At 40.8% G+C, this 23,881-nt stretch overlaps 2 protein-coding genes across 7 annotated transcripts in view; one reads left to right on the forward strand and one right to left on the reverse strand.

Moving 5' to 3' along the window:
• JAK2 (Janus kinase 2) overlaps positions 1 to 11,829 on the forward strand; it is an 85,541-nt gene extending 73,712 nt beyond the window's left edge. For all 6 annotated transcript variants that reach the window (XM_046905180.1, XM_015280057.4, NM_001030538.3 and 3 more), the window contains 4 exons: positions 399 to 571; positions 2,071 to 2,188; positions 4,466 to 4,579; positions 7,690 to 11,829. In XM_046905180.1, the coding sequence (XP_046761136.1) occupies positions 399 to 571; positions 2,071 to 2,188; positions 4,466 to 4,579; positions 7,690 to 7,797 (513 nt within the window). In that variant the 3' untranslated portion in view covers positions 7,798 to 11,829. The remainder of the gene's footprint in view (positions 1 to 398; positions 572 to 2,070; positions 2,189 to 4,465; positions 4,580 to 7,689) is intronic.
• A 6,748-nt stretch (positions 11,830 to 18,577) lies between these two features.
• Positions 18,578 to 21,070, reverse strand: RLN3 (relaxin 3). Its single transcript, NM_001113200.2, has 2 exons — positions 20,755 to 21,070; positions 18,578 to 19,102 (listed from the first exon to the last, which is right to left on the reverse strand). The coding sequence occupies exons 1-2, from the start codon at positions 20,975 to 20,977 to the stop codon at positions 18,747 to 18,749; spliced, it is 579 nt and encodes a 192-aa protein (NP_001106671.1). The 5' UTR covers positions 20,978 to 21,070; the 3' UTR covers positions 18,578 to 18,746.
• Between the last annotated feature and the right edge of the window lie 2,811 nt (positions 21,071 to 23,881).

The following is a 23,881-nucleotide window of genomic DNA, read 5'->3' on the forward strand; positions in this document are numbered from 1 at the left end:
AAGCAGATGTGAAAAATGTCTGGAAAGAAGGTTAATTCAAACAGCTAATGAAAGGACAGGCTTCTGTCCTGTTCCGTTGATCTGCATTGTGCAGCTTAGCCCAGATTTTGTTTATTTTTGCCTAGTACTGGCAAACTGCACTTGGGTATGGAAAAGAGCTGTAACAGCCATCTAGCTACATAATCATAAAACACTTGGCTGAGAAAGGTTCTCTGTCTGCCTTCAGTTAAGGAGAGTCCCTGCATTTAGAAAGATTAACTTAATAGAGAAAGCAAATACTCAAGTACTGATTTTGGTACATTCTCTTAGGTTTTAACTTTGGGCTTGATTCAGCCCCTTAGAGATATTGCAGCCACTTAAAATAATTTTCTTTTGTGTTTGTGAACATTATGCTTTAGGGCATGGAGTATCTGGGTACAAAAAGATATGTTCACCGGGATTTAGCAACAAGAAATATTTTAGTGGAGAATGAGAACAGAGTTAAAATTGGAGATTTTGGATTGACTAAAGTCTTGCCACAAGATAAGGAGTACTACAAAGTGAAAGAACCTGGTGAAAGCCCTATATTTTGGTAAGTCTTCTCTTAGTATATGAAATCATGACGTTTTCAGTTTTTTTGTTTCATACAACTGTTTTGCATATTGTGGAATTATGAAATGCAATTTCCATGTCTGTTTTTAAAGCATTGTGGAAGTCATATGCATGATACTTGCTTTTACAAAAGTGTTGATAGTTCCTAACTTTATGCATATTTTCACAAAACAAAACAAAACAAAAAAAACCTGAAAAAATCATAAATAACTAGTTAAACAGTGCCACAGGGAATGTATTCAGAGATGAAAGAAATCTAGAAAGCATACTGGGGAGTGGGCTTCTTTAAGTTTTGGACCCTTAAGCACAAATATATATCATCTAGCTGAGATCTGTTGGGTCAAGTGGAGTTAAATCACACAGACCAACTAACAGAGATAAAGTATTAGGTTGAACGTTAAGGTAAATGAACTATGGGGCACATCTTGTAGGAGTGGGCTGTTCCAGCTCAGGTCCCTACAGGTGGCAGCTCCCCCAGCCCTCCTGCCCCACCATAGGCTCCTCTCCATGGGCTGCAGCAATGGCCTGGGGCTACTTCTCCAGGGGCTCTCCATGGACTTCAGCCTTCTTTAGTCACATCCACTGCTACACCATCAGCTCTTCCATTGTTGCATATGGATATCTGCTCTGCATGGTGCCCAGGGGCTGCAGGAGGACAGCCTACTTCACCATGGGCTGATCCTGAGCTGCCTGGAACTTCTGCTCCACACCTGGTGGACCTGCCATCCTTCTGCACTGTGGGTTCTGCAGGGCTACTTCTTTCAGACTTTTTTCATTCCCCTCACCCAGCTGCTTTTGTGCAGCAGTTTTTCCAGTAAATCTACTCTCCCAGGGGCACATTCAACATTGCTCACAGCTCAGGTCTAGCAGTGGCAGGTTCTTGTTGGAGCAGCTCAAGTTGGCTCTGATCTGCCATGGGGCAACTGCTGGGCCCTGCTCACAGAGGCTCCCCTGCAGCCTCTTGCTATCAGAAACTTGATAGGTAAACCTAATATAACTGCATTTGGAGTACATACTTCAGTGTATTCATAATGCCATTTCATACTTGTGATTTTAGTGTATATAGCTGCAATAGTTGACCTTACAATGTAATACTTAAGGGATAAATAAAATAATATAAAATAGCATTAATAGTACATGTTATTGATTAGAAAGAATTGAGCCCAAAAATGCATGGGACACAATTCAAAGCTTACTGAAGGTGATGGAAAGATACTTGTTGGTTATAATTGTCTTTATTTCCAGTCCTTACCACATCAAAATCTTGTCTACTCTCATTAGACATAGGAAAAATACCAGTTCTCAATACCAGTTAACCACTATTATCAGTATACTTGTTCACTTTTACTAGTGAAGGCAATGCCTATGAGCAAAAGGTACTTTAATCATGGAAAAAAAGAGTCCTTTTCAAATAAATACATTCAAAACTGGAAAGATGCAAGTGATGCAGAACAGTATTATTTTTAACATGTGTTACAGGTATGCTCCAGAGTCTCTGACAGAGAGCAAGTTTTCCGTGGCCTCAGATGTATGGAGTTTTGGTGTGGTCTTGTATGAACTCTTCACTTACATCGAAAAGAGCAAAAGCCCACCAGCTGTAAGTACTTAATTTTTTTTTTTAATTTGTTTATTACAAAAAAAAAGTAGTAGTATATGGATTTTTCCTGTATCTAGATAGGTTGATATTTACTGAGCTTTTTCTGGAGCGTATCTTGCTCTTTGAGACAGCATCCAATTGAAATCAGCAGCATGCTGAGAAGCATTAACATCTAGGTGTAAGAAGCAAAGGCTATCTGGAAAATAGTCTATGCAGATTTAATCTGCTCTGTAACTTCCAGCTGTTTGGAAAAGATTTGAAAATATCTAATTAGAGACTTGTCTTTATCATTCTTTATAGAGGGATCCCAGATCCACTGTTCCATTGTAATATTACAAGTATTCTTAATACCACTCCAAACCTAAGGCCATGCCAAACAAATACTTAAACATTATCTTGATTTAAAATGAGTTATAAAGTTACTTTGTTATCTTAGCAAAACCCAAGCTAATTAACTGAAGCTCAGAAAGGAAAGGGAGTTTTTCTTGAAGACTGTTGACAAGTGTTTTTGAAGACGCACACTAAATGAAGAAAAGTACTGCTTGTTTACCGCAGAACAGTTCTCCAGTTGGAAATGAAGTTCATAACGTTATTTTTACATAGAATTGCTCTGCAGGCATTAAAGAGGAGAGAGAACTTGAATGTTTACTAGAGCTGTCCTCACCGTTCACCCGTGTCTCAGTCCTGGCAAATGTAGTTCTGAGAGGTAAACAATAATTGTAGGCAAAATGTACTTGACAGACCTCTACATCAACATCAGTAGAACTTGGTAATTTTATGCAATTACAAAAGCTTTCAAGGAATCACAGAACCACAGAATCCTAGGGATGATCTGGAGATCACCTAGTTCAACCCCCTTGCTAAAGCAGATTCCCCAGAGTATCTGGGGACAGGAGAGTATCTGGGCACAGGAAAGAATCCTGGTGAGTTTTCGCTTAGTCTGGAGAAGGAGACTCCACAACCTCTCCAGGCAGCCTGTTCTGTCTCTCTCACAATAGTTTTTTCTCATGTTCAGGTAGAACTTCCTGGGTTCCAGTTTGTGCTCCTTGTCCTATCACTGGGCACCACTGAAAAGAGCCTGGCCCCATCCACTTAGCTCTGTCCTATTAAATATTTACAAGCATTGATAAGATTCCCCCTCAGTCTCCTATTCTCCAGCCTAACAGTCCCAGGTCTCTCAGCCTTTCCTCATAAGGGAGATGCTCCCAGCCCCTAATCATCTTTGTGGTTCTCCACTGGACTCTGTCTAAAAGTTCCCTGTCTCTCTTGAACTGAGGAGCCCAGAACTGGAACAGTACTTCAAGTGTATCCTCACCAGGGCAGACTAGGAGTAGGGGGTTTACCTCCCTCAACCTGCTGACCATACCCTTTAATGCATGCCAGGATACCATTGGCCTTATTAGCCACAAGGGTACTCTCATGACTCATGGCCAGCCTGCTGTCCAACAGAATACCCAGGTCCTTCTCTGCAGAGCTCCTTCCCAGCAGCTCAAACCCTAATCTGTCCTGATGCATGCAGTGGAGGAAAAATTCTCAAAGCAGGGACAGCTCTCCTTGTCTGGTAACAAACATTGCAGATATGTGGAGTTCTTTAAAAGGACTATTAAATGAAAAGTAATGTAGGAAGTCATGGAATATAATTAGAGTAAATTTTCTGGGTCAAGAAAAAATCACTTTTATCAATTTGACAAAGTAGCATGTCATCATCACTGTAATTGTTACTTGTATCACTGACTTTTGGCATTTGCACATTCTACCAGCAGCTAATTCACATCTTCGTATTATTGCCATTAAAGAAACTTACGTAGTTTATGAAGGATCTTATGAAGAAAAACAATCCCTTTACGTTATGCTTAGAAATTATTTTTGGTTAATATTTTCTCATTTACTTTAGATTTCTGCTTTTTGCTTGACAGGGATTTTTCAAAGCATCCAGATTTTAACATTTCAGGGATCTCTTTATAATTAGCAGTAAGATTTGATCTTTTAAAAGTGGATAATATCAGATTATGGTTAATATTTTAAAATAAGATTTTAACTTATAACTTTAAATCATGTATCTATAACCCTAGTTCCCCCTGTCCCCCCTGAATGAATGGTGATTGTTGATATATTATCAGTAATTGTCATTTATAATTTTATCTTTCCTATGTATTATACTATTTATAGAATTTCTGAGGTTTGTCTTATGAAGAGTTTCCCCCGATAATGATTTTGCAGCATATTTTTTCTTTTCCCTTTCAAATCTTATTTATGATACTTGGCCTTCTGTTTCAGGAATTCATGCGCATGATTGGCAATGATAAACAAGGGCAGATGATTGTATTTCATTTGATAGAGCTTTTGAAGAACAATGGACGACTGCCAAGACCAGATGGATGCCCTGATGAGGTGAAGTATTATTATTGTAATATATTACTGTAGTCTGAAAGGTACTCAGTAAGGGTGAGTATGTGGTAAATGCAAACCTCATGTTTACTTCTGTGTGGATTACTGATGAATTTATACAGCCTGAATTGTACTGTTATTTTATCAGTTACATGATGGGTATAATCACATTTGTTTTTATGATACTTTAGATTATTCTCACTCGGGAGCCTAAAATGTAGTCGTTCTGAATATGTGAGAAGGATTGTTATGACTATTACACTGGAGCACTCAGGCTTCTATTTAAAAAATGTAAATTTAATAAGAAAGTGAAATTTAGGGTATGGAATTTGTTCCATAAAGGACTCATGTAAACATTCTTGCTCAAAATTGCATACTGTAAATTTTCTGATGTGTTTAATGTTCAGAAGAAAAACCATAGTATCTACCTAGGGTTCAATTAATCATATTTAATTCTGAGACATAAAAAATGCTTTATCTTTATTTCCCTCTCTTGCTCTTCCTAGAGCATAGGAATACTTACGTATGTTTATCATGTGTATTATTAATCATCAAGCATTCTTGGACAGGAGCTACGTGCAGATTGTGCAGGCAGTGAAGTATATGAATTGGATTTTATCTATTCATGACCTTTGGATTTGTATTCATGCTTTTTGTAGATTTGGTATATGCCTCTAAAGCAATCTTGAGAGTGTATGTTAATACAAGTTTTTTAATTTGCTTATACTCTAGGTGTTTTTAAAATGTTTCCTTACTATTTCTAAGCCTTTTACTTCACTGTTCTTTTGAGGAGGGTGCACTTCAGCTTGAATCAAATTGATAGGGCAGGCTAAGTAAGTCAGTGAGCAAAGAATGTAACTAAAATAGATACACTAATCTTTTTTCCTACAACTTCATCTGGATAGATTCTTGTATCTCTTTATGTTCAGACATACTTGGCAATAATTGCTGAAATAATTCCCACAAAACTGCAGACAGGAGAGACCAAGGTCGAGTGGTCTAGCAGAGAAGTAAACAAATTATACAGATGGGGCAGGGAAGCCATTGGACATGTACACATGAGTACAACAGTTGTTGAATCACAAAGCTTTGAGTTTTCATAAATAATCTGTGTGTCCTATAAATATGATAGTACTACATCTGTTTTATTGAAACTCTAAGTTCCATTGTCTGACATTTCTTCAGCTAACAAAGCAATGCCTCTCTTTTGTTAGAAACTAAGCTCTTCCCATTTTGATCCTAAAAGGCCACAGGTCTTGAAACCTTGTAGGTGTTTGTAGCTTATGGGCTGCTTTAAACTCAGGTCTATGCAAGAATTTCAGATTTGCTGAAAGGTGAAGAACTGAAAGCTACATTTGCTTGGGAGCTTTTCAGATAATTGTTAAGCAAACTTGAGAAATTTTTGGAAGTATGAGAAGCTATTTACAATCTGGATTAAATTAGTGAGAGGAGTACAAATTAAGAGAATGTCATAAGACAACTGAATGTCATAGGACTACCTAGGATTAATGGTTCTGTGTCAGGGTGGAGGCCGGTCACAAGCAGTGTCCCTCAGGAGTCAGTCTTGGGACTGGTGCTCTTCAACATCTTCATCAACGACACAGACAATGGCATCGAGTGCACTCTCAGCAAGTTGGTGGCTGACACCAAGCTGAGCGGTGCAGTTGATACACTGAAAGGAAGGGAAGCTATGCAGAGGGACCTGGACAGGATGGAGAAGTGGGCCCATGAAAACCTAATGAGGTTCAGTAAGGCCAAGTACAGGGTGCTGCGCTTGGGTTGGGGCAATCCGAGGTATTTATACAAACTGGGGGAAGATCTCCTTGGGAGCGGCCCTACAGAGAGGGACTTGGGGGTCCTGGTGGACGAGAAGCTGGACATGAGCCAGCAGCGTGTGTTTGCAGCCCAGAAGGCCAACTGTGTTCTGGGCTGCATTAAAAAAGGGGTGGTCAGCAGGGAGAGAGAGGTAATTGTCCCCCTCTACTCAGTCCTTGTGGGGCCCCATCTGGAGTACTGCATCCAGGCCTGGGGCCCCCTCCTCAAGAAGGATGTGGAGCTCTTGGAGCGGGTCCAGAGGTGGGCCACTAAGGTGATCATAGGGCTGGAGCACCTCTCCTGTGAAGACAGGCTGAGGGAACTGGGCTTGTTTAGCTTGGAGAAGAGAAAGCTCCAGAGAGACCTTGTTGTGGCCTTCCAGTACTTGAAGGGACCGTATAAACAGGAAGGGGAATGGCTGTTTACAAGGGTGGATAGTGACAAGGGGGAATGATCTTAAGCTGAGACAGGGGAGGTTTAGGTTAGATATTAGGAGGAAGTTTTTCACTCAGAGGGTGGTGATGCACTGGAACAGGTTGCCCAAGGAGGTTGTGGATGCCCCATCCCTGGAGGCATTCAAGGCCAGGCTGGATGTGGCTCTGGGCAGCCTGGTCTAGTGGTTGGCGACCCTGCACACAGCAGGGGGTTGAAACTCACTGATCATTGTGGTCCTATTCAACCCAGGCCATTCTATGATTCTATGATACTGTTCTGTAATGGGATATCAGGTGCATGTTTGGGGAAAGAGAAGCATGGCTAAATGCCTTTCAGAGTACACATATTTTCAAAAAAAAATTTTGATCTATTTTTAATGTTATTAGGTTCAGTTTGCATTTGTGTCATCTGATTAGATACGGAGAATAATGAATAATGTAATATAAGAGTCTGAAGAAATATATGTTAAACTTGCAGGGAAGCTTAATCTAGAATTACTGTCTCTGTAAATTTTTTTTGTGAGATTTGTAAAGCTTTCTTTAAAATCTATTATTTTAAGGATTTTTGAGTTTTCAGAAAAGTAAGAGCTAGCAAGAAAGTAAAAACTTAGCAACATAATCTAAGTTTCTTACAAGCTTTTAAAATTAGTCAGTCAATTTCCATACTAACTAAAAAAAAGAAAATCTCCATAAAGCCTATTTGCTTTCCTTAAGCAAGGAAATTGATGACTATTACTAAAATCTTACTATATTGTTGTGTCACTGTTGCATGGAAGACTGCAGTTAAGTTGGATAGTTCTTTGCACTTTACTGTCTGTAGTATCTATTTACATAATATATGTATTTTCTTTGTTTCTCCTCCAGATTTATGCTATCATGAAAGAATGTTGGAACAATAATGTTGCCCAGCGGCCCACCTTTAGGGATCTTGCTCAGCGAGTGGATCAAATAAGGGACAACATGGGTGGGTGAGGAAACTGTCCCTCCTTAAGAGTGTATATTAGGATGCAGGACAAAATGTACTTGGTCTGCTGTGTATAATTGACATATGTGCACATGTGCATCTATCTGTGCTGGGAGTAAAATCTGCATGGCAAATATCTTATATGAATCTGCAAACTGAGGAATCCTGCTGGTTTTCTTTATAGGGATATATTTGTTACCATGAGAACATGTTGAAATTCTCAATAGGGAAAGAAATATTTTTCTAAATGGAATAATATAATGTATGGTCAGTCTGCAACGCCATTATTTACCTTACTTGGCAATGCAAAAAAAGAGGTGACAAAATATGGTAAAATTCAGAAACTATAAGACTATTTCCTTGTTGAAATGGAGATGCATAGAAAAGACACGTAGTCTTTTCACTGTGAGTATATAGTGAGTGACTGGGCACCCTGTTTTGTGTGTTGCGCAAGGGCTTGGTTTTGTTAACATGCTTTTATAACTTCTTGTTGTTGTTGCAGAAGTGGCTTCTTTGTATAGCAAAATGGAATTGGTTATGTGATCCAACAATTTTTAATGTGCCTGTCTGAATCAATGATCAGTCAGCAATATATGCAAAGAAACATCGGCCATGTGATGTACTGCAAGTACTTCCAGAGGAAGGAAAAGGAAGTGAATTGTTTGTAATTGTAATTTGGACAGCCAGATAACTTACTTGTGTGAGAACTGTAATTTAAAATGGAAAAGAAAACATTAACAATTTTTTCTTATTCTTCTTTCCCCTTAAGTGTTAGATTCCCTTTACATGTTTGAGGATACAGCGGTAGCAAGTAGAATTGAAGACATTTCGTGTAAGACTGTCTTCAGTTTGTTTCTGAATATGAAAAAGCCAAACATACTGCTTTTGAATGTTGATCTTTTACTCTTTCCATCTTTGAATTTTTTATGCTGTCCTCAGTGTATCTGTAAATTGGAAACTTTCTAAAAACAGAATTAAAAATATAGAAATTGCCCTTCAATTCCTCACTTTGTTACCATCATGATCTTCTATGTTCCTTCCAGTATCCTAAAAAGGTTTATTGGCTCAGTGTATGATATGGCCAGTCACTACTACATTGAGTTGACTTTGAGCCAATTCATTTTAAAAATCCCCCCCCCCCTTTTTTTTTTTTTTTAAAGACCTAGCCTGTGACTGTTTGGAAGGAGGGAAGTATAAGTGCAATTGCTTCACATTTAGCTACAGGCAAGAACATGATCCCAGTTACTGAGAACTGCAAGGAAGTCAAAGTTACGTGTACAGATTACTATGTGTAGTTCCACTTCTGAAGTAAATTGAACAAATTTATGGACAAAGCAATTATTTCATTTTGCCTCCAAGCATGGAACTTGGGAATAATCTTGTATCTTAAAGCAGTAAAGGTTTCAGATTTTGTTTATTTAAATTCAAATAATCTGGTTATTTTTACGTAGTCTTAGATGTTGTTTGTAAAGTACAATGCTTATTGTCCTTGAACTTTTGCTGAGGTTCAATTAAGGCTACACAAACTCTCAAACCCTTAAAATCCACACATGTATTTAAAGTGAAGTGTTCATTTTTAAAATCTGTGGCAGTGAATTTGTGGAATGGAGGGATAACTTCACTGTGAGGCCTCATTAACATTTATAATTAATTCCATCCATCTACTCAGAAGCTTAACTTTAATTAAAAAGTAGGAATTTCTGCTCAATGTAACATAGTGCCAGTATAGCAATATTTCATACCACTATGATCTTTCTTTCCCACAATTGCTTGTTCAAAGTTATGATTTTGTAATATGAGAGATTGCTAAGTAGGGGGGGGCAGCATCAGCCTTCTTTCTACCCCTTGCATTTAATAAAAATTTTGTTGGGTTTTCTTCCAATGAAACTCTTCCACAGAACCTTTAAACTAATTTTGCAAGCAGTTTATAAGCTGCAAAGAACTTTAGAGTACTCTTATATGTGTGTTTTCTCTGTTTCTGTATGCTGCTTTCAAGATGATTTTGAAGTTTCAGGCAAGGAACACCTTTGCATTTGTACTCTCAGTTGTGTGTACATGTTTTTTGTAGCAAAAGACGATAAAGCTTTAAGGCATCAAAGCAGCATTTTAGCTGGGGTAATTTATGCAGGAACTATGTAAAATTTGCGGTGTGTGGCACTTGGTAGCTAACTGGTTTCCCATATATAGTAGACTAAACATAATTTATGTAAAAATCTCAGGGAAGTTTGTGTAATGCAATGAAGAGATCTTCCAGTCTGCTATTTTTTCAAGTGAATAAAAAGTCTTTTGCTTGTTCTACTACCATATGTTTGATTACATAGTCTGTTTGATTGCTTAAATATAGTGTGGAACTCAAGGATAATTTTTTTAAGTGTTTTGTGGACTTTTTACTTTAATACTTAATAATTTTTAGAGAAAGCCATATCTTTACACTGCAGTATAATTTTGTGCTGTTGGTCAGGAGCATATGTCGTCCATTGTACCAAGTTGGTCTTTGCAAAGGGCTTGATCATTCAGAATGAGTATCCTTAGCTGGATGAATAGGACCAAGTAGTGCTTAGGACTCAGGGGATGTGTGTGATCAACTGCAGTGTCAATGTTTAGGTCTTGGAGCAGACAGAATCATGGTTTTCTCAAAAAGCTGTAAAGGATGTAAATGCAATGATTTGTTGAATTTGCTAATGCCACGTGTAGTATCTTTTTTAAAAATAAAATGAAATTTAAGAAAACACACACAAAAAAAAAAACCCAAAAAACTGCGTTTCAAGAGCAAATCTATGGTAGATTTGTAGAATGCTGTATTTTTTATATCGTATTTTTATTAACAGGATCATTTTTTTGTTTTTGAAACTTTCTTCAGTTGGCATTGCATTTGTCACACTTCAGTGTAGTCAATATGCTACCCAAAATGCTGTGATTTATTGTAGGAAAATTGCTGTTTTATGTATACATGACTGCTGCTACGATGTAGAATTAAAATACTAACTACCGCTTTGCACTTATTTTAAGTGAAAGGATTTTCCTGTAAGTGCACAATGTATCTTAAAAAAAAAAAAATCTCTGCAGACAAGTATTGTATAATAAAATATAATATTGGTTTGTTGCCTATCAGTATAAATAGTCTAAGCTTCAAAATCTATTTTTAAATACGCACTGCAACCTTGCAACAGTCATGTAATAAGCCAGAGGAGGAATGGATTTTCAAGAAAAGAAACCCAAACTTTGCCAAGTCATATTATTGTTTAAAAGCTTCCATTGTTGAGATATTTACTGCTATACCTACAGATAAAACTATTAAAAAGATGTTAAATTATTTTAATTAGTTTTAAAAACAAAGTCTTTAATTGTTGTGTTTCCTTGAGATATGAACCGCTGTATTGAGATGTTTGAGAAAAGATGTTACTGCGTGAAGTATAAGGAAATGTTACTCTTGTGTAAAGAAAGCAAACTTTTCAGGAATGTATGAGCACATAAAGCTGGAGGATAGACTCTGAAAACAGGAATGGAAGAACAAAAGAACAGGAGGACTGTTGGAAAAGTCTGTTGTTAAACAGTGAAGAAGCATTCTCAAATGCACAATGATTTACAAAAACACTGATAATGTCTACTGCAAATGCCGTATCATTACAAATGTGCTAATGTATTTCTGAACTGTGTATTGTCTGCCTTTAATCTAAAATTGTTAGAGACCTTTCCTGACTGAAAAGTGTGAGAATGACTATACCAAAAGAAACTGCTTAAACTTGTTCAATGCCAGACAGCAATCTTAAAGGGTGTTTAAGTTTTTTTTCTTTTCCTGAATTTTGCTTTTTAAATAAGAGGTTTACAATACTTTATATTAAAGTCGAAAAAGTCCCTTTGGGGGAATGGAGAAGAAAACTCATGTTACTTGTAGTTGAACTGCAAATATTCGGACACATGGCTTGTTGGAGAGAACATGAAGGGGGATATTTTCTAGAAAACTGTATTAATAACTGAAACTTAACTGTGCATTTCTTTTGAGTTTTGTTAGTAAAAATAAAATAACTGAACACAATGAATGGCATGTGCCTTCCAAGGTTTTCTTTTATACAATACCTAGAACTATTCTTTGCTATTTAAGTTGCTGGTAGAGAAGACTGCTCTGTTTTAAAGGGGTGAAATGCAGCATATACAACTTTGTGACCTTCCCAGGGTAGCTATATGTAGTGTTTACCCTTTTTTGGAACAAAAAAGTTCCTTATAAATAAAGGCTGACTTTGGGTGCTCCCAGAAGCTAACATTGACTTAACTAGCTTAATAGGAAGTTGGTCATTTGGAGATGAAGAAGCGCTTTCCCTTTACAGAGAGGCACTGACAGACTGTCTGTTAACCAGAGTCCAGCTGTTTGAAATTCCTAATGCAGGCAAACCTGGATGCAAATACAGAAATGAACGTATGATTTTGTTACTTTATCATAAGATTTCCTCTGATTTTTATTTATTTAGATATATTAAGGTTATCGCCGCTTTGAACAGAATTGATGCAGATGGATTTTTTTGTTGATGGTTTTTTGGTTTTTTTTTTTTTTTAGGGAGGAGGGGAGTGGTTTTTTTTTTTTTGTTTGGTTGATTTGTTTTGTTTTTTGTTTTTGTTTTTTTTACATTTAGATAAGTGCAATAGCACAACACAAAATATACATATGAATACACCATCAGGTGTATAATTATTTCCACCACAGTATAGTATCTTAATTATCCTAGTTCAGTTACTGCTTCCAGTGCATACAAGTGTCTTATTCAATGAAGCTTTTGAGCTACCTTTGAGGTGACACTGACTGAGTCAGGACATAAAAAAAAAAAAAAAAAAAAAAAAAGAGAGAGAGAGGAGGGGGTAGTAGAGGAGAGCCAGGCACTTTGGTGCTTGCTGTTGTGTCCTTGATCCTACAGATCTCCTGCTGCATGGGATTCACCTGTGCAATGAAGTGGATGTGACAACCAAGTGTACGCAGAGGAATTCTCTGTGAGCCCTCAGCAGCATTCTGTGGCTGAAGTGCAGGTTGGAGTGAGGGCTTAAGTCACTCATTTCTTGTAATCATTTCACAGGGCTAACCAGCTCTTCCATTAAGGACCAAACAGCTGCAAATCCCACTGATGACTGAAACCCTAAATGGGATGACAAGGGGGAAAATTTTGGCAAATTCGAGAAATCTGAGAAGAGTTCCCATAGGGAAAGAACTCCAAATTCATCAGATGCCAATTTAATCAAACTAACACAAGCACCTTTCCAAATTTATGGTGTATTTTAGACTGATGAATGGGGAAATTGAAGGAGATGATCACAGTCAACTTGTTTTATCACACTACAAGCTACTCTGTAAGAAAGTATCTGGAATTAGTTGCTTTCTGATACTTATAAAGTTACCACTAAACAGACCAGTGTTCCTGGAGGTGACTGCTCATTTGCTCGTTTGTAAATTCTTTGCAGACCTCTCTCCCACCCATATCAAAGTTATTCCTGATAGCTGTTGTTCAGTATGCTGCAGGAACATTCTATCAGTAAGGATTCCATAACTTCTACAGGAAATCTGTTTCAGTTATTAATTTTCCATTCTCCTAAGTCTTTATCCTAATTCTAAAATACCTTTCATCGCTTTTTGTGCCAGTTTGTGTAAGATCTTGTCATTACTGCTGCCTTTACATATCTGAGGACCTCTGCATGTTTTTGCCTTAATCTTTTCTTTGTTTAAAACAACAACTGTTTCTACATTGTTCCTCTATTAACATACATCTTCTTCATCTTTGATGATTTTGCTACTGTTTGGCAGACTACCTCTTTCCCAGTATGTGATGTTCAGCAGTGGACATGATACTACATCCTTGCATATTTGTTATGCAGAGGAGTTGTGTCACTTAGAGATAAAATTCTCATTTACGTTTTCCATCTGCCTGTTTTTGCAAAAATATGGTGCTGTTACCTCATTGTGAGATCATCTATAATGCCAGACTCTTTACTATAGCCAGAGATGGCTTGTATTTATGCTTTCAAACGTTCTTAATGTAGGAAATGCTTTCCCTAATTTTTGAAGACCAGTCTGAACTCTTTATCTCTTAAGATAATTCCAGTCCCTTCCTTCTAAATGCTATCTGGAAATGGTTCTGTATCTTTTCTTGAATTCTTTGTGCATCTTTATTGGCTCCCTTCTTACAAGCAATTAATGAAAATGTCAGTTAGTACAGACTTAGAAGAGGATGATCTGAAGTCATTTTTGTACGTCTTCCTTCCTTGTCAGCACACCTTTATAAATGGCTGCAATACCACACTGTTTTTCTTATCGGTGGTTCAGCTCAGTTTATGTTATACTGGATTACTTGCAAAGATTGTCAAGTAAGCCTACATAACATTTTTTGCTGCCAAGATGCTGGGACTGAGTGCAGCAAGTTTGCAGATGACACCGAGGTGTGCGGTGCAGTCAACAAGCCAAAGGGACAAGATGCCATCCCAAGACCAAGACAGGCTCAAGTACTGGGCCCAGGGTGAACCTCACAAAAACAAATCCAAGGGCAATATCTTGCACCTGGTTCGTGGTGCAAATCCCACTATCAGTATAAACCAGGGGATATAAGCATAGAGAACAGCGCTGCAAAAAAGTGCCTGGGAATACCAGTGAATATCAAGCTGGACATGAGCCAGCAATGTTCCCTCGCAGCCCAGAAAGCCAACCGCATCCTGGACTGCACCAAAAAAACATGGCCAGCAAGTCAGTGGAGGTGATCCTGCCCCTCTACTTAGTGCTGGTGAGACCTCACCTGGAGTACTGTGTCCAGATTTGGAGTGTTCCATACAGGAGAGATGTGGACCTGTTGGAGCATGTCCAGATAAGGGCCACAAAAATGATCCAAGAGAAGAAACACCTCCCTTACAAGGACAGGCTGAGAGAGCTAGGGCTATTCAGTCTCCAGAGGAGAAATCTGGAGAGACCTGACAGCAGATTTTTCAGTATCTAAGAGAGGGTAAAAAGGGAACAGAATCTTCAGCAGCATCTGTTAGGACAAGAGGAAATGATTCCGAACTTGAAGAGGGCAGATTTAGATTGGATATAAGGAAAAAGTCTTCTATGGTGAAGATGTTGAGGCACTGGAACAACTTGCCCTGAGTCTTGGTCAATGCCTTATCTCTGGAGACGTTCAAGGTCAGACTGTATGGGGCTCTGAAAAACCTGATGTAGCTGTAGGTGTCCCCATTCATTGTAGGGGAGTTAGAGTACATTACTTTTAAGGGTCCTTTCTGACAAAAACAATTCTGATTCTATGATATTAAATATCTTACCTAACCACAAAATTTAGAACATTTTTTTTTGTTGTTTTCCTCAAATCTGTAAGTGTTGTTCTTCATCATCTCCTAGGTACCAGCATATTTTTTTACTTTAATGTTCACTGTATTTCCTCTTATGCTCTAAATTGCAGCCAGACTGACCATTCTGGAATTCTTTGTCTGCTTTTAAAAAGACCTTATCTTTGTTGTAGGATTTTTTTTGTTCCAGACATCTGAAAGGTCTCTTGTCCACTTCAAATTCCCACAAATTTATATATTCAGGCTGCTCTGAAATTGTATTTTGTTGGCCCATGATGTCAGAGGCAGATGGTGGTATGGCAGCAGAGGCTGAACCTTCCCAACAATATCCCATTACATGTTCCCTTCTGGTGTCCCGTATGTGAGAGGATCACTGCCTCACATATCTGTGTTAACGAAGAGGTACTCATGAAGATCCATGGGCACAGATGTGGCCTTGTACGTTTCAAGGTTAAAACATGATGGTATGCTGCAGTTGTGGGATTTATAGTATTGCAAATCAAGTACAGGAGAATTCCAAGGCAGGAGAAGCGTAGATGTGAAGACAGTTAGATGAAGGAACTACTGACAGATGAGCAGATACACTTTCTATACCAGAACTTTTATTAGTTCTGGTTCTCTGGAATACATAGATCAGAAAATAGCACTGGACATGCACACTGTGGAGGGAGAACTTGATACCAAGGCCCGGCCATGAGGCAGGTGGCACAGAGCAGCAGAGCAATGATCATGTAATTGATGGAGCAAAAACCCAGGGCAAAGGGCCAACAGCTCCTGTACTGGTTCCCAGGATGCAGAAAAGCTGTGTGATGAAAAATTCATTCAACTTATGATGGATATGTGTGGCACAACTGAGAACAAGAGCCTCTTTCAGCTCCTTGTTGTTAAAAGTGAGCATGCACTGCAGCTCACGGGATATAAATCCAACCACCTTATGTTCTGCTGATGAGAAAAGTAGTTTGCATCTCCTGTTGTGTCTCTGCTGCTTGATGAGGAGGAGGGACTGAAGTCTCAGAAAGTCTTCTGAAAACCCAATATTGAGAGAAAGATGTAGACACAGACATGTGATGTACAAGGGCTGCTCCAGAAGTAATGCCTCCTATTTAATATGTTGGCCCACAACATCAGAGATGGATGTTGGTGGTACAGCAGCAGAGACTGAAGCTTCCCACCAACAAGCCATTACATTCTGTTGCCTTATGACGGATGGCAACAGAGTGGCAGTATAACAGAATGACATCTGACATGAATGTGTGTATGAAGAAAAGTGTACCGTTGAATTTCTCCATGTGAAAAAATGGCACCAAATGACATTCGTCTTCACTGGCTGAGCACTTATGGAGACCAAACAGTGGATGTGAGCACAGTGCGGTGGTGGGTGATGCATTTCAGCAGTGATGACAGTGACACAGAAGACAAGCCACATTCCAGATGGCTATGCATGGCTTTTGCATCATAAAATGAAAGTGTCTTAATCAGTTCATCCATATAAATCAGATAACGGTGGTGACTGTTGAAAAATGATATTCTGTAGCTGAGAACATGCTCTATCAAATTGTGTTATTGCGGTCTTTGCATCTGTTGTCATTTCCATTAAAATAAATAGAGGGCATTACTTTCGGACTGACCTAGGTATTATCCATACGTCTTTGGGCAGGTTTGTTCAAAGAATTCAGTCAGATCCACATCAGATTTTATGCATAGTAAAAAAAAAAAATAATCCTGGACCTCCCCCTCATTCGGATAAACTTTTTTGCAGATGCAAGTAGCTGTGCTAATATGGCAGTGTGGTAATGTATCATTTTCTACTCACAGACTTCAAACAACTATCCAGAAGATGGCTCACATGTTAATAGATTCCTCAAATATTGACCACTTCATTGGAGTTGAGTTCACATCAATGGGACTGCAATTTCTGTAAGCAGTGAGTTGCTAAGACAATGCTTTTCTCAATAACTAATTGAGCACTGAGAGAAATGGAGGGGAGAAAAAGGCCAATTTCTTGTAGAAATGTGTGTATTTTTGAACAGCTGTGACGGTAAACACAGTGTGTTGCTTTGAACTGCTGTGTGCATATTTATGCTGCTCTATATGTGCAGCAGTACTAAGTCCTCATGTTTGCCATTTGGATCAATACATTGACTCAATATTTTTATATTTTGAGCTGTCTGCTTCAAAACATCTTTGCTTTCTCTGTGTAACTATTCAGACATCTCATTTTATGTGTCAAGTTTGCTTCTTGTCTTAAAGAAAAGCATGACTGTTTTTGTGTTTGGGACAGCAAGCCCACGATCAGCAGCAGGCTGCATCCCGCCATGGTTAGACCTGCTGCATCAGTTGAGTGATGTGTAATGGTCACCTAAAGCTACACTGTAAAGAGGCTACTGTAAAATTTGACCTACCCACAGAGAAAACAAGTGGAGGTCTCTAAGGACTCAATTTTCATTAAAACAAAACCAACACCTTTGAGCATGCAAATGTATATATGGAGTCAAATATTTCCTTTTTGTAAAACACAGACTGAATTTCAACTTAATTCAACTTATTTGATATCTCTGTCTCAGCTGCCCTGTTACAGCCTTTGAAGACTACAGGAGAAACCTGTAAGAAACCAAATAAAACCACAAATTTTACCATTTCTCCAGGTGATGCACAATGATGCATCTTGACTCATGCCTGTGACAGTGCCTGTTTATGTCAGATCAATACCGATGCTTCATGCTTTAATCTTTACTATTTATAGTTTTAACACCGGGTTATGTTTAACCAAGAAGTTAAACTTTACACTGCTCCATTCAAGACGTAAGCTAACAAATGTAAGGCAGGAACTACATCTTTGTTTCACTCTAGATGCAAGAAGACCTGCTCAAGATGTATGTGGGCTGGGGGCAACACTCATAGTGAATGCTCATTCTGCACCATCTCTGACTAGAATTGACGTGGTTTAAAGGTAATAAAGATCATCGATAAATGCGTAGGTGCTGGAATAATATCGTAGGAAAACAGATGAAGAAGCAATGCAGTAATCTCATTAACTAGTTGTTCAATCAAAGATTGCTTCTCAAAAGAAGAAATATTTAGCCTGCACATGTTCTACTGTGGTAAGTTTTTCAGAAAGATATTGAATAAAACAGTTCTGAAATTGTTAGGAAAGGGTGGAAAAAATGTGTTCAAAATAATCAGCAAGCTGAGTCTGTGTTTAGGGGAGTTTCAACAGGCGAAGTGTCGTACAGCTTTGTACAGTGAATCTCATATCAAGAGCATCCCTGGGTGTTCTTCCCCTCAGAAAAGATAACTCTGTTATATTTAATATAATTGTACTTTAATGAAACACTTGAGGTTTTCCTGAAGTGTTACAAAGATAATTACATTTGTAGTATAAGAGTAACAGCTAGATACTGAGATGAATTATGAAGACTTCTTAAAAAAATATAGATTTAAAGTTACTGCAGCAAAACTAAGTCATTACAGGTACACTTGCGGATTTTTATCTATTTATTTATTTTTTAAGAGAAAAAAAAATGGTGTTATTAATAGACTGGCACTTACAGACAAAATAAAATACATAGTTTTCTTCCTCTGCACAGTATTCAATCAAGTAGCACTGCGACTGACATAGATTTCATGCACAAGTGCAGAGAGGATTTTAAACTCTGCATATGGTACTGATTTCAGCTTTTGTACAGCCCCACTTGCAACACATTCCTGCCAAACCCAGAGACTCCCGTTTTCTTCTGGGATACCTGGCCCAAGGGTAACTGCTGGGTCCTAAGGGGGCTACTCCTGCTCCACCCCCATCCCCCTGAGCAGCCTCTTCTAGCTGGCGAAGAAGTTCTTTGAAGTCATCTGCCATAGACTCGTATTCGTTATAGTCATTTAAGCTATACAAGTCCTTCAGTGTCTCCAATCCAAGAAACGAGTTGCTTCTCTGCATCTCAGGACCCACAGCTGACTGCATCTTGAAGCGTCCCAGCAGATTGTTACTTGCTGCTTGAGAAGAATCTGTTAGAAAGAAAAGACTTCAAGTTAAGAATGCAGAATTATCAGAAAGCACAGCTCTAAGGCAGCAGCAAAGGAAAAAACATTCAGAACAATAAGGAAAGCATTTTTATCTGGGAGAACTACTGTGCTGCAGAGACTCCATTTGTGATTAATTTATAGATCACTTATAGGGGAACCCCTTTTCCCAAGGCCAGGCTGCCTGTAAGACAGAAGAAGTACAGTGTGACAGCAGTCCCTGAGATACACACCTCCCATTACAACTGCACTGTTACATCTACAAGTCTGCCTATCCTTCTGTAAAGAAAGTTCTAAGGAGGTGAGTCCAGGGGCCACACAAGGCTGTGACACGTGAGTTAGATCCTTTCTCATGCACAGTTACACAAACTGATGTCAAGTGAAGAACAAATTGAGGGAGGAGGATTGAGTATTGGATTTGATACACAAATATTTCATATGAACTATTTCTTACAGATGGCATTATGCCTTTACTATTTCAGCTGACAGGTTCCAGTCCTTGGGAAGTGTCTCAGAACACACTTGGTCCCCCAGCCCTGCTATTCCTATAGATGCAGCTCCAGTTCCATTCACCATGCACTGTTTCTCCTGCCAAGGTGAGAAGCACTGCTTATTTCAGCTAATACGAGGAGAAGCAGCTTATTTTGTTCTAAAGTTAAACAACCTGAAATAAGCATTTGCCTTGTAGTCTCAGTGCTGTCACTTTGGTCTTATTTCTTTCAAAAGGCTGAAAGAACACGAGAATATCCAGTGAATGTTATATTTACTTCTGTAAGGACAACTGACATATGGCAGATGGGACACCTATCAAAATGTGTTAACAAAAGAAGGAGGCAGTCGTAGCCACTTCACTTTGTCAGTTACTGCTGCTCAGCAGCCACCGGGGCAGGAAAGCTCCCAGCCCAGTGGGATGGCTGGAGAAGGTGCCACACAAAAGAACAGCAGCTTCTCATGCACATTGGAGGCTGCGGTTCGTTATAGTTATTATCTACTACTCAACTTGATAAAAAGGTAGAAAAAAGAACTAATTTACTGCGCAAGTAAAATGTTACTTTGCTCACAGCACGCTTAAATAAGAAGAAAGCAGCCCTTTCATTGCACGTCTCAGCCATAATTCTGACTTCTTCTCTGCCTAAAAGTGTCACTTTCACATGCTGAAGCATCAGTACAGATGAGAGCCAGCACCTGAAGTTACCGTTACATGAGCGCATTTCGCAACTTGTTTGCGAACTCATCCAGAAGCAATACGCATACCCCTCCCTACTGCATTCGACTTAGTAAGATCGCGCGGAACGTTTTACCTGCGAGATACTTCACCAGAGACCGATGACAGATCTCCGCCCGTCGGGATGGCAGCCCGCAGCGCCGAGCTCGGGGCTCCGCTCCTCCCGTTAAGGACGGACACGCGGCGCCGTGTGCCTCCATCACCCGGCACGTCGCGGCGCGGGGACTCCGCTGTCCGTCTCCGGCACGGAGGAGCGCCGACACCGCGGGGAACTCCCCCAGCGCAGCGGCTCAGCCCCCGCCGCCCCGGAGCTCGGCGCTTCCCTCCCCCCGGGTTCCCCTTCAGTTTTCGCCTCGCGGACGGACGAGCCCCGCGCCCGCCCTGCAGCTCCGCGCCGTCCCCCCGCACTCACCGGCCGCGGGCGCCGGCTCCATCGCCATGAGGGAGAGCCGCTTCCAGCGGGACCCGCCGCAGGTGAAGATGACGGCACGGATGAACTCCCGGCCGCACAGCTTCACCCCGTATCCGTCCCCGTCGCCCGCAGGGACCAGCGCGCCCTGCGCTCCGGGCTGTCCCGGCACGGCCACGCTCAGCAGCGCCGCGGCAGCGCACAGCAGTCGCAGCTTCGCCCCCATGGCGCGTCGCCGTTCCGTTCCGTGCCGCTCCGTTCCGTGCCGCCCCGTCCGGCCGAGAGACCTCGAGCGCGACGGCCACGCCGCAGCTGCCCCAGCCTGCCGCCCGCCTCGCGCCTTTTATGGGCTGAGGGCGGCACTGAGTCACCGCCTCGGCCCGGCCCAGTCCCGCCGCCCCGGGCAGTGCCCTCCCGCCCCCGCCGCCTGGTACCGCCGCTGCGAAGCGCGCGCGTCCCGGGTGGGCGTCGAGGATCGGCTCGGGAGCGCCGCCCCGTCCTCTGGGCGAGACGAAAGCGCTCTCTCCTCTCCTTCTCTCAGCCCTTCCCGGGTAAGTGAACGTCCCCGCCGGGGTCCGTCCCTCCCGCTCACCTTCCCGGCACCGAGCGGCACCGAGGCGTGAGGAAGGGGCGCACGGCAGCCATTCTCCCCCGTGGGAACGGGGCACGCTCCCACCTCCTCCACTGTACACCCGGTTCTCTGCCAGGTGTCGGCTAGTGATGCCGTCTGGAATGACTTCAACGTGTGAACAGTGCCTCTGATAACTCTTTTCCAGTCCAGAGTGTACCGAACCGCTCAGATCCTCAACACTTGGGCTGAAGCAAAGATACAGAAGGCAGCACAGTGAAATAGACGCCGTTCCACAGAACTGCGGGCGCTTGCAGTGTAACGGCAGAGCCTGAGCTCCTCCCGGGTCCCCGCTGAGACTGAGCCTTGCGCTGGGGCCACCTCGGCACCGGGCGCAGCCCCCAGCGGCACTGGTGGGGACATTCTTCAGCCCCACATCACAAGCTGTGCTGCCTGTGAAAGCAAACATCGCTTCGTTGTGGTTGTTTTTGTTTTCTGCGTAACTGGACAGCAAATCCCTGCTGTCCCTTTCCTAAACACTTACACTACGGAAAGCTAAAAAGAAGTCTGAAAATACAGTCAGGCAGTTGTCGGTGAGTCCTCGTGTCAGAGTTATACTTGCAGTTCCTTAAGTCGTGCTAGCATATGGAAAAGCTGCAGAATTCAGTCTGGAAGGAAAGCACCCAGAAAACAGGCACAGCCCAGTGTGTGAAGGTGACTGATGCACCTCAGCTGGAAAGGAGGAACAGGCACTCCAGCTGTGTTTTCAAGCAGGACTCTTGTGTTCTACGCTAAGTTAGATCTAGAAAGTATGCAAGATACAAAGTTCTGCATGCTTGGACTTCCTTCTTGGTCCATCCTGCAATATTTTGGATGGGGCTGTAGCTTCAGGGGCAGACACAGATGCCACCTGGACAGGTAGAGGATAGGGGTCCTGCCAGGTGGAAGCTGTCAGTCTGAAGTTTCTGAAGGACAAAACCCCCATCTGTTTATATTTTGGTTATCTTACATACAAACTGAGTGGAGTTCCTGACAACATGCATTTTTTTACAGAGAGCAGCAGCTTAACCTGGTTGGTGTAGTAGGCTTTTCTGAATATGTGCATCATGTTTTGTGGACTTTTGGTGGCTTCGTTCTTAGCTGGAGAGCTAGCTAGAGAGCTGCCATCATGTGCAGGAGTGCTAGCAGAACTTCAGGGCAACAAGGCACGTGCCTCCTGAGTTTGGCAGTGACTGACCTGAGTAGCTTATTTAATCTGTAAACTAATACCAATTATTTTATACCCCGATGCCCATACCAAATATTGGATCCTGTCTTTGAAATTTAGGGTATGATTTTTGAGAGCCTTTCACAGGGATTTTCAAGGCAGGTGCTGTCACACTGGTTGATCAGTCTGGCTGTGATACCTCTGACTCTCTGAGCATTTTAGTTTCAAATTTACTGTGAATCAAATTACTGTGATACCACACCTAACCCTCCGTAGGTCAAGGCAGGCATTAGGATGGCTATCTCCAGTATCTTCACAAGAACTCATTTTTGCAGCTGTCTGAAGCACATAACCTCTGACTGCAGCTGCCAAATGCCGGTGTTCAACAGAAGACTGGAAAACAAATAGTTCAGAAGAACTTTCTAAACTCCCGTGCTTCTTCTTCAGGGCTACACAATACAAAAGATCCCTTTCTGTGCCTCTGTTACACTTGTTGGTAGGTGATAGAGTGTGAGATGTCAAAGAGACCTCGGAGGGAATGTCATTTCAAGACATTTGTAATTCCTCAGGGGAGCTCACACTGCAGCACTCCTCATCACTCTTCTTGTAGAAAAGCATAGGCTGCAAATTCTCTTTTACTACGATTAAAGACTGCAACAACAGGCAGTGATTTAATGAGTTTTGTAAAGGATCATACCTGAATGAGCTGGCAGTGGTCTGACATTGCTTGATGTAACTATATCTGCTCGGTGCTGTGTCACCAGTAGGGTGTACTGCTCAGCGTTTTTCCTGCAGCCATATTTTAATAGCAGTGCCTGTGCACCTAGGGCTTTTGACTGGATCTATTGTGATTCAAATAGCAGGTTATAAAGACACATACTAGTAAGCTGGATAACTTTAAATAACACAAGGTTTATACAGAAAAGCCTAACTGGCAACCTTTCAGCAATTTGCCACAAATTTAAATAAAGTCAGAGGCTAAGCTGGTTCATAGTAGCTGGAAAAAAACAATCTGTATTCAAAACGATACCCCGTCATTTACCATGAATTGCCTTTTCTCTCTCTTGTAGTAAATTTTGAAACTATTGGCTGATAGCAATCAAATTTTAGAGAGAGTAATGTGTGATTTGTGAAAACAAGCTGTTAGATCTATACAAAAGATCAGACTGATGACAGAGATGTTTAGATTTTGTCGGTCTCTTTTCAGAGACTTCATTTCAAATCCACAGAGTTCACTTCTTCAGGAATACTGAGTGTTTGAAAGTTGCTCAGACATGAATTTTAGATATTTCTTAAGACTGCTTAATGTCAGACAGATGGGATTCTCTTTCAGAAGAGAAATACCACTGCATGCA

The sequence above is a fragment of the Gallus gallus genome, chromosome Z (genome assembly GCF_016699485.2).
Source record: "Gallus gallus isolate bGalGal1 chromosome Z, bGalGal1.mat.broiler.GRCg7b, whole genome shotgun sequence".
Taxonomy (NCBI): Eukaryota; Metazoa; Chordata; class Aves; order Galliformes; family Phasianidae; genus Gallus; species Gallus gallus.